At 40.7% G+C, this 11629-nt stretch overlaps 1 protein-coding gene across 4 annotated transcripts; it reads right to left on the bottom strand.

Annotated features, from left to right (window-relative positions):
• Positions 1-269: 269 nt before the first annotated feature.
• Positions 270-11511, bottom strand: LOC115131808 (telomere length regulation protein TEL2 homolog). 4 transcript variants are annotated; one of them, XR_003864007.2, is made up of 4 exons: positions 11236-11508; positions 1263-1359; positions 1070-1134; positions 270-974 (listed from the first exon to the last, which is right to left on the bottom strand). XR_003864007.2 is itself a non-coding variant. In XM_029663813.2 (4 exons), exons 1-4 carry the CDS (start codon positions 11459-11461, stop codon positions 893-895), a joined length of 477 nt encoding a protein of 158 aa, XP_029519673.1. In that variant the 5' UTR covers positions 11462-11507; the 3' UTR covers positions 270-892. The 4 variants fall into 4 exon arrangements, 3 of the variants coding, with proteins under 3 accessions (XP_029519673.1, XP_029519675.1, XP_029519674.1); XM_029663813.2 differs by having other exon boundaries at positions 11229-11507; XM_029663815.2 differs by having other exon boundaries at positions 11267-11507.
• Between the last annotated feature and the right edge of the window lie 118 nt (positions 11512-11629).

Here is an 11629-nt window from a genome sequence, read left to right as displayed (position 1 = left end):
AGGTCTGCGCATGCTCTGAGGACGCGGCTGGGGATGCCATCTGGGCCTGCAGCCTTGCGAGGGTTTACATGTTTAAATGTTTTGCACACATCGGCTGCAGTGAAGGAGAGCCCGCAGGTTTTGGTAGCGGGCCGTGTCAGTGGCACTGTATTGTCCTCAAAGCGAGCAAAGAAGTTGTTTAGTCTCTCTGGAAGCAGGTTATTGTTTCAATGACTTGAAAACAACATAATTTCAACATACTTGTATACTCATAGACACCGTGTCAAAAATTGGTCTGTGAAATGTTTTATTAACAATCATACATCACTCCAGTATTTACACACAATATTTATTTCCAACATTCATGTGCTAATGTATTCCACTACTGAAGAAGCATGACTCAAATCACCTACTCATATTTCAAACATCCAGCGTTACAAAATACAGTTTTTTTTTACTATTCCATGTCTCACTATGAAGTTAATTAATGCCAATAACAAAAGGGGTTTCCATTCGGTTTTGATATTTCATATTCACATTCATTGTAATATTTGGTAATCATTATTTATGCAACCAAAATATCATTTTTTGTAAAATGATATTGTTTACAGCTTATATTTTTGGTTGGACACTGCAGCTTACCTTTACTTTTTTAACCAATGGCATCAACATACTGGAAAACGAATGAACCGACCAACCAACTCTTACAAAACCAGTGAACAAATGTGAAAAAGCGACACATAACTTGGAAAACAGTATAAATTCAGTATGTATCTCCCACCTTGTCAAAATTGTGCATGATTTGTACACAGTACATTGAATACAACCCGGAGGCAGACAGGTCAAATCATGTGACACAATACTGTACCGTAGTGTTGGGGGTGTACCTGAGCGTAGCACCTGTAACTCTGCATCACTCAGTAGTCCCACACACAGCAGCAGAGCCCGGCTCACATAGAGCTACTGCTCCAGGCCTGGCACAGCGACCGCAGCACCTGGACACACGCACAGTCACACACACAAAATCAACAACATTGTCATAAATACACATATATCATCACAACACCAAAGACTTTGTTGTACACTCAACTGTATAAGTAGTGGCGTCTTCCTGTCCTGAGTCAGGTAACCCAAAATAATCATCAAAACATGAGTCTGTGAAGTAAGATGAAGACTTCAGCTATAACAGAGGTCTTTTCAATTCCAACAATGATTGAATGAATAGATGCATCGTACAGAATGAATGACTGACTGCCCAGTTCAACATCAGTTCACCGTCTCACCTCATACTTGTATTGGAGCAGTTTATAGGTGACAATAAACCGGGCCTTTTTGTTCTTCAACACCAGGTTCCCCATGATCATTGGACCTCTGTCAGGCCTAGAGGAAAAATAACACTTACATTATGAGAGAAAGAGATGGGACAAAGATACAGACAATTTGAAACCATTTTATAACCTCTAGCTATCTCCCCTTCCCTGACCTGCTGATAGCTTGCACCATCCCAGTCAGCACTCTCTCCACCCAGCACTTTGGGATGTTCTTCAACAGCTTTCAGTACACCCTCTGCCACGCCATGTCTGAGCGTGTGCAGGAGGAGAAGCGAGGGGCCACCAATAACAGCTGGTGCGCAATGTTTAATATTAAGATAGTCTCGAGGTATTGCTAGCCTGAGGTAGAGTACCTCATGATATGCTGTAGACCACACTATCTACCAAGAGAGTTTTCATCTATATCTTCCGTAGCCGTCTATTTAGCACTACAAACTGATGCTGGCTCTAAGACCGCACTCAACGAGCTGTACAAGGCCATAAGCAAACAAGAAAATGCTCACCCAGAAGCGGTGCTCCTAGTGGCCAAGGACTGTATTGCAAGCAAACAAATCAGTTTTACCTCATTTCTACCAGCATGTCACATGTGCAAACAGAGCAACAACAAAAAACCTCTAGAGCACTTTTACTCCAAACACAGAGGCGTGTGGCCCTCCATTTGGAAAATCTGACAATAATTATATCCTCCTGATTCCTGCTTAATACGGAAGTAGTGAAATGACACGGATGCTATGCTACAGGACTGTGTTGCTAGCACAGACTAGAATATGTTCCGTGATTCATCCAATGGCATTGAGGAGTACAGTTGAAGTCGGAAGTTAACATACACCATAGCCAAATACATTTAAACTACGTTTTTTTCACAATCCTGACATTTAATCCTTGTAAAATTTCCCTGTCTTAGGTCAGTTAGGATCAACACTTTTTTTTAAAGAATGTGAAATGTCAGAATAATAGCAGAAATAATGATTTATTAAAGCTTTTATTTCTTTCTTCACAATCAATTAGTATTTGGTAGCATTGCCTTTAAATAGTTTAACTTCAGTCAAATGTTGCAGGTCCACAACCTTCCCAAAATAAGTTGGGTAAATTTTGGCTCCTTCCTCCTGACTGAGCTGGTGTAACTAAGTCAGGTTTGTAGGCCTCCTTGCTCGCACACGCTTTTTCAGTTCTGCCCACAAATGTTCTATAGGATTGAGGTCAGGGCTTTGTGATGGCCACTCCAATACCTTGACTTTGTTGTCATTAAGCCATTTTGCCACAACTTTGGAAGTATGTTTGGGGCCATTGTTCATTTGGAAGACCCATTTGCGACGAAGTTTTAACTTCCTGACTGATGTCTTGAGATGTTGCTTCAATATATCCGTATAATTTTGCTACCTCGTGATGCCATCTATTTTGTGACGTGCACCAGTCCCTCGTGCAGCAAAGCGCGCACACACCACACACACACACGCGCGCGCACACACACACACACGCGAGATAACACGTGTTGTCGGTATGTTGTAGTCGAGTAGTTGCCTGAAAGCACACACTTAAAGGACAATTACAAAAAAATGCGCTAAACAGCGCCACGCTGAATGTTCTATTCTCAGCCAGGCCCATCTTTTCAAAGAAAACACTACTTTATTTTTCCTCTATTTGAGCAAAATAAGTAGTTATTTTGTGATCACAAGAAAATCCTAATAATTAAAGTAAAGATCCCCACAGCCAGTGTTAGGAAGTGCTATTTCTTATGTAAGTGACCAGCATACTGCTATTGCATTGTTATAACTGAGACAACACATAGCAACATATACTCACAGTAAAGGATGTGGGGCCCCCTACAGGATAACTCTCGCACACACACCAGATTCCCCTTTAGCTGAACATTGTGTGACGGCGGGATTCTAGAGTGACGGACAGACAACTGAGCCAATGGCGGAAGACTACAGACTACAACCAGCTGAACCAATCCGGAGATCCGATCTTCCTAGGGTCAACCTACTTTCTGTGACGTATATAAGGGCTGTGCTGACTGTTTACGCGCTCTCTGCCTGCTGTTCCAACACGAACTAACGGAAGAGCCGTATTTACGTGTACCAGATATTCTCCCTCTGAAATAAACTGTCGCTTGTCGTACAATTTTAACACCTGGTCTGAATCGATCCTTAACCGGCTCACCCTTCTAATATCCTTTTATCAACAAAACATGGTAGCCAGAGGATGGTTGAATAACGGTCCGGTCGAAGTGAGTTGATTGGGTGTGAGAAGGAGAGTGACGGAAGGACGGTTCCAAAAAAGAGACGGGTGAAAGAAATTCGGGGGAGGACAATAATTCTGCTCAACTCGGGAAACTGATCTAAAAGGTGCACCATAAACAAGGTAAGCAAAACCTGTTAAATCAAACTTTGCATATTGTCGTATAGTCTGTCTAAATTCTGATCAGTATTTCCGAGTAAGTATGAATTCTTGTGTAAATTTATAATTTGCTGACGAGTCAAAGAACAGTAGAGTGAACATATGTGGTACGAACCGGCGACGGCCGGGTGATTAAATCATTGATGAGATATCAGCGAGGGGATAGATTGTGTAATTTTGTCCCGTGACCCGGTCAGCGCAGTCTGATAGCTTTCAATGATGAGGGATCACTTTTGAGGCCTGTAGTTCCGATAGGGGTCGGACATGTGTACAATTTTGATAAGGGATCAGCACGATAATGATTAGGGATAGATATCGGTAAGGGAATAGCAAATTGCTATTCATTAAACCTGGCGCCGAGGTTGTCCAGCGGCTCGGTCGAAGTCCAGTCTGATAAGAGGTCCAATGATTAGGGATAGATATCGGTAAGGGAATAGCAAATTGCTATTCATTAAACCCGAGGTTGTCCAGCGCTCCGAGTCCAGTCTGTCCAATGATTAGGGATAGATATCGGTAAGGGAATAGCAAATTGGTCGAAGTCCAGTCTGATAAGAGGTCCAATGATTAGGGATAGATATCGGTAAGGGAATAGCAAATTGCTATTCATTAAACCTGGCGCCGAGGTTGTCCAGCGGCTCGGTCGAAGTCCAGTCTGATAAGAGGTCCAATGATTAGGGATAGATATCGGTAAGGGAATAGCAAATTGCTATTCATTAAACCTGGCGCCGAGGTTGTCCAGCGGCTCGGTCGAAGTCCAGTCTGATAAGAGGTCCAATGATTAGGGATAGATATCGGTAAGGGAATAGCAAATTGCTATTCATTAAACCTGGCGCCGAGGTTGTCCAGCGGCTCGGTCGAAGTCCAGTCTGATAAGAGGTCCAATGATAAAGATAAGCTGATAGGGGTCAGAGAGATGACGTGTATTTGTAACGGTTTATATTAAAATGTAATGTGGTTGTAATCGTCTCCATTAAGATTGTTGATGGTTTGAGAGACAGAGAGAGAGAGAGAACTCAAGAAGGGTTATTGAATAAATCTGAAAATTCTGTGTTGTATGTAAACTTCCATGTTGTGTGTATCTATAACTTCTGTGTAAAATGTATAATCAGGAACAAAATGACTGATGTATAATTGAAATAAGATCTGAATATAATATTTAATATTGCGACTATATAGTCGAATAGATCCCTTGGTTGCGCGCTCCACGAAAGCTATACCAACCCAATCGTTTTTCTCGAACTGAATATACAAGGAAAAGCTATAAGGCAGAGTGTGAGCAATAGTGTCTCCTCGAATACATCGTTGTTATTAACTAACGACGGGCTAAGTATATTCTAATTATATTCAAGTAGTCTGGTAAAATTCCGATTAAGTTACGATTAATTTCCGATTGAATTAAATTGAATCACGATTAAAAATTCACAATGGCGACCCCCAATACTCCAAAGCTGAAGTTTAATGAGTTCCTAGAAAAAAAATGGAATATAGATCAGGGGGAAAGGGACAGTGGAAGGATATAAAGAAAGTCTGGGAGGGAGTAAAGTTAAGATGGACGCAAGCAGGTTACCTAGGAGGGGGACTGCCAACCGGGGTCCAGTTGAAAACAATGGAATGTGGGTTAAGAGAGAAAGAGGCAGAAAATAACAAAATTCACGTATTTAAGAAAGAAGGGTCAGATACGAAGGGAGCGAGATTAATGAGAATCCTAATTAAGGGAAAACTTTGGGCGTTTAAATTAGTGCTATTTTCTGTTGTTCAGATGCCGGAGTAACAAATACAGATAACTGTAAATTGGGTCTATTTGCGGAGAATCTCAGTTCCATAGCATTGGTGGTTCAGTGGTAGAATTCTCGCCTGCCACGTGGGAGGCCGGGGTTCGGTTCCCAGCTGAGGTGTAAAGAATAGTTATATATGTCTGAGTCTTTGGTTGTAATTGAACTGGTTGTTTTGCAGAGAAAGTTATAGTCACTAGTATTGGTATAAGATATAAACTGAACGTTTTAAATAGTTTGTTTGGTTCAAATTGAAAGACTAATTCATTCAACTTAATATAAGAACGGAGATTTTGATGCAAGGCGATGTCTGTTCACTAAATGATTTGTTGGGAATAATACATTGGGAAAAGAGTCGTAATTAAAATGCTAATTCAAAGACGAGACAGTAACTTAAATCAAATTAATTCTGAATAATAACGGGGAACAATTACGATAGATTTGTGTCCATCGAAATGTTTTTATAAGATTAGCGAATTGAGAGATGTTGATTGATGTTGTAAACTCTAAATCAGGATTCAACAGATGTGATAAATTAGGTTTGGTTTATCGAACCCGAAATACTGTTGCAGAAGGCCAACCATTATTTACAATGAGTTGAAAATCGTTGTGAAATGAGTCAAGATTGAGCGCTTGTTGATGACATCACTAGCGAGGTTTCCGTCGCCACGGAAATGATGTCTTGACTGGGGGTGACAGAGAAAATGGTTAGTGTCCTTTAAAAGGAGTATGTAAATCGTCAGGAAAGATGCTAAAAACTAGCAGCTGATTCGCTGGGTGGGTATCATTGATTTGTGGCGTTTATTTGGACTGTAATTGGGCCGTGAGAGAGAGGGATTGGATGTCTGAGTCATAAAACATCGTGATGGTGGATTCTGATGGTTGTTGATTCTTGGTTTGATCGTTTGAATAGCACCAGTGAATTTGAGCACTGTTTCCATTATGTGGAACGGTGTCAGGGTATTAATGGTGAAAAGCAACCTCTATGGTAAAACATTGTACATGTTTCGGTAAACTAGCGAGGTTGAATTTGGTTATTTGAACATTTCCCTTGATACGTAGACATACGTAACAGGGGCAAGTTGTTTTTCCTTGAGGAACACGCAGATGGTGTTTTGTTTTATTGAGATGTAAATGTGAGTTGAAGGAGCCAAGGGAAAATACGTTATTTTTATTAAATATCAGGGATTATAATATTGGGGAAAATGAGGCCATAAACGACCAAATTGGAAAGGCCTGGAAGTTTTGATTAATCATTAAGGTTTGCAAATATATACACATAAAACATTTGTTAGGACTATTTGTTTTGGTGCAAAGGTATTTTAAAGAGACACGCTCAAATATGGAACTTTATGAGTTTTTATTTTATGAGTTTTAAATTACACAAGTGAATTTGGATTTTAAGGATAAAGGGTTCTTTAATATGTCTAGTGTAGTATAGAACTTGACTATAAAAGGGTGGGTTGACTCATGGACCTTATCATGACTGTCTTCTAAGGTCTGATCAGCCTTGGGGGAGAGTCATTGGTATAATGAATGTGGTCATATTGAGTACTAGTTTTAAGGTAAATTCATTATAAAGGAGTTTAGGTTAGGAGGTTAGGATAGGATATATATTAAGCCAATAGGGCAGGGAATTACATAGAAAAATAAGTTTCAGTTCTTAGGGGTGATAAATCACTGTAGACAAGGAATTCTGCACTCTGCAACATATATTAAATTCATGTTATTGTCAGATAGAATACTGAGAGTCCTTGAAGGAAGGATTTTGATATGATAAGCATTTGTTTTTTTTGTTTTTGACCATTAGGGGTTTAAAAAAATAAAAAAATAAAATAGTATTAAATTGAACAGGTATATAGGACATCTGTGATGATTTAGGATTATTGTTAGGTTGATTAAGGAAATGTAAGGACTTTAGAGATTGACACTCATAGACATGATTTTGGATAAAGTGAAACAGTTAGAAGCTTAGTGGTATTTGAGAAATATGAGAGAAAAGGTTTAAATTGGTAAATATATATTTAAGAAAATATATAAGTAGCGCAGATAGTTCTTAAGTAGATAAGAAACTTGACAGGGAATTGGTACTGGATTGACGCCCAAGGGAGAATTGGACATGTGGAAAACTAAAAGGGCTCCTTCATGATGTCAGACATAAAGATAATATACTAATCTTACCTAAATCATTATTTAGAGTAGGTAAGGTTGATACCTGGGCAGAGTCAGGTATCAAAAGGGGGATGGGTAAATTGTGGTCTAGGATAGGATGGGGCTTATTGGATAGGAAACTAAAAATAAAAAATGTAAGCTAACAATTGGGAATAGAAGTTAAAGATATAATCAGATAAAACATATGAGAAATTGTTTGTTAACCAAGCCTGTATGTCCAGGATTGTATGCATTACAGGTGAAGTCACTCAATCCAGTCCCAGAGGCTTGGGGACCATAGAAGACCCCTGGTGACAGCTAGCTGAAAGAGCTACCCAGATTCATATCGCACGGCGGAAGGGTAAGACACTTTTTTCACTGTCGGACAATAAACAGAGTTCGGGAGAAGAACTGGAATTAACAGAATTCCGGGGGCCAACTCTCGAATGAAGTAACCCTACCTGTCCTATCACCCCTGTTTTTGTTCATAGAAGTGAAGATGTGTCTGGCTCTGGCTAAGTGATGTGTATTTTGTTCCAAAATAAGCATAAGAAATCCCTAGATCTGGGTAGACAAGAAGTTAGAGTAGAGATTACATGGTAACCGACATCGGACAGTTCTAGGATTGGAGAAGAGGATATCCGTATAGCATGGAGGATCCCACAAGGGTGGATAGGTTTTCCATGATATGGGGAAACCTGGGAGCAATGTTGAACTTTGTAAAGGTGATGAAATCCTACTAACCATCAAAACTATTAAGCTCTCTGATGCAGGCACTCACACCCTCGGACTACAAAGGACGAGGACAGACATGATGGGTGTGTTTTCTATCAAGGTACTGCCAAGACCAGAGGTAACCGGACACACTCCTCTACCACCACTGTGTTAAAAAATACCATTCAGGTAATTAATGTTAGACTATTCGGCTATTGATCAATTAGAAACTGAGACTGGTTTTGATAGTAGGGACAATTTGTGGCTGTCTTATATGAGGTACACAGCTAAAACCCTGAGAGGAAAGGACTGTATTATTTGAAGTTATACTAGACCTGTTCTGGCTACACCCATTTGCTGTAGGAGAAGGAGAGGGGTGGTTGTGTATTTTGAGAAGTTTTTACCAGGTTAAGCCCAATTCAACCCTCTGTTCCTCTTTGAGCCTTGTGTTTCCTGCAGTACCTCCTCATCGGGCCTCTTGGGGTGTTGAGGCATATGGGGGCAATTACGAGTGCATCACGGGTACAGGTAATGGCATTGATTATGGGAGATTGCCTGAAGCTGATTGCAGGAGTAACATAACCATTAATTCCACTTGGCCAGTTACAGGCCTAAACCAAACTAGTGGTCTGGCTGATGTATGTTGGATGAGTGGAGCCAAAGAGGGCTGAGACCCATTCTTAGAGGAGAATGGCAAGGTACGTGTGGTCTGACCAGTTTGATAATTCCACGGACCATTGTTGATGTTGTTGCTGAACAGCTGCTGAGTTCTGTAACCAGGGGACCTGAAAACATTCCATCCCATGGGAGACAGATGTAGTAGTGCTCCATGGACAGAGGATGTAGTTGACATACACTAACCTGTTGGGAGTGCCAGTGGGGATTCCTCATGAGTTTCAGGCCTTGGGTAGGAATGATGGACTCTGGCACTTACTACCTACTATGGGTCCAGCCATGGTGGATGCTGGACAGACTGCATGGATTAATTATATCTACTATGATCAACAGCGTTTTGTGAATTACTCCCGTGATGCACTCACTAGTATGTCTGAACAGCTTGAGGCCACATTTGGGGTTTCCAGACAGAATAGACTTGCCTTGGATATGCTTCTTGCCAGTCAGGGGGACGTCTGCAAGATGTTCGGTAAACAATGTTGCACGTATATTCCTAATACCAGTCCAGATGATAGTTTTTAAACTTCACAATCTAAGGCGGGGTTGATGCACGATCTGCTAAGATGAGGTCCACGGGGGGGTGGAGGAGTCTGTTCTCTTGGCCTGGTTTGGTAAGTGCACTGGTAGGATGGTTACTGGATTTCTGACCCTAATTCTTGTATTATTTGTTATTGATGTGATGTGCTGCTTGCATCATACCGTGTTTTAAGTCTGTTACAGATGTGGTGAGGGCTTCAGGCATATGCCTTTGCTTGATGCTCCAGTTGGCGATGCTGATACGGACGCATGCTTTCAGGGGAGGATGGGACTGGTACCACCTGGTACAGGATAGGAGTAGCTGAGAGGACCAGATGGTTTCTAATAATTCTTTACTCTGTTTTCCATGACCAAAGTTTTATCCTACATCTTACATGTCAATAACAATAAAGTTTTATCCTGTTTTTGATAAGTGACACCCTTGGGGGGAACAAAGGCATACAACAAAGGCATATATAACTTGTTATTAGTAATAAACTTTTTATTATTTTCATGAAATGCTATGACTGCTGATATAAAGGATAATTGAGTGACACCCTAGCAGGAGTAAAAAGGGGGATCCAGTTGCTTTTATTGATTAAGCTTCTCCATTGTATGTCGTGTCCCATCTGGGATGGGAAGAGGGGGAAATTATTTTTCTTTGTGGGCCATTTCCGGATAGACATACCTAGTTTAGGATATTTTTCCTTTTTGGATTATGTCTTCGTTTTTGCTTGGAGTAATGTATCTGGACTATATCACATCTCTTAGGAGATGTGAAGAGAGGGTATCAGAAACTTTTTCCTGCTGGAAAAAAGCTGGCTAATGTGGACAATAATTTTTACTTTTATTTTGAGCTGTTCTCCGCTCTGTTAAATGAGGGTTGTAAGCCAACTTAGTACATAGTGGGATTGAATGGAGAACATGATGGTAATACATAAATATCTATTTCTGTTTAATACCGTGCCTTATTTCATAGTCCTGTTGGGAAAAGTTTCTCTTTGTGTCTGGATCCAGTTAGGTTGTGTCACGTCTCTGAGGAGACGTGAAGAGAGGGATTTGTTAGGAAGTGCTATTTCTTATGTAAGTGACCAGCATACTGCTATTGCATTGTTATAACTGAGACAACACATAGCAACATATACTCACAGTAAAGGATGTGGGGCCCCCTACAGGATAACTCTCGCACACACACCAGATTCCCCTTTAGCTGAACATTGTGTGACGGCGGGATTCTAGAGTGACGGACAGACAACTGAGCCAATGGCGGAAGACTACAGACTACAACCAGCTGAACCAATCCGGAGATCCAATCTTCCTAGGGTCAACCTACTTTCTGTGACGTATATAAGGCCTGTGCTGACTGTTTACGCGCTCTCTGCCTGCTGTTCCAACACGAACTAACGGAAGAGCCGTATTTACGTGTACCAGATATTCTCCCTCTGAAATAAACTGTCGCTTGTCGTACAATTTTAACACCTGGTCTGAATCGATCCTTAACCGGCTCACCCTTCTAATATCCTTTTATCAACACCAGGCAGATACATCTGAATGTTCTATCATAAAGTGAGAACAATTCGTATCCCTGGCTGATATGACTTCTATTTAGAAATACTGTAAGAGTAAACTAGATGACATTCACTGCTATAAACCTGTCTCCAATATAATCGCATAAATTATACAGACCCACCACGGACCTTCGTGCGAAAAGGCGATCCCGGCACTGACCGTTGTGTTGTGTTTGTTGGTCTGAGTGGAGTCATTGGAGGAGCGCATATTAATCTTGTAGAATTCATTGCCGCCAACAGCAGGTAAACGAACGACTACAATGTCACTCAGAAAAACAAATAAGGGCTGTAGAGGTTGTAAAAAATAGTCCTTAAAAAATGAATAGTTCGTGAACTGCACATCATGACTACCCATATTTAATGACCGTTCTCCTAGCAGCAGGATATTATGGTGGCAGCACTTTAACTGAGACAGGTAAAACAAAACAAAAAAGTATCTCTACAGTCTACTATTCTCAACATTCCAGTGTCAATATTGTATTTGTTCATTATTGGTCATAAATGACTTATTGCCTAATAAAAT

Source organism: Oncorhynchus nerka, linkage group LG7, assembly GCF_034236695.1.
Source record: "Oncorhynchus nerka isolate Pitt River linkage group LG7, Oner_Uvic_2.0, whole genome shotgun sequence".
In the NCBI taxonomy this organism is placed as follows: Eukaryota; Metazoa; Chordata; class Actinopteri; order Salmoniformes; family Salmonidae; genus Oncorhynchus; species Oncorhynchus nerka.
Note: the sequence above shows the minus strand (reverse complement) of the source record. Positions and strands in the feature narration are given on the sequence as shown.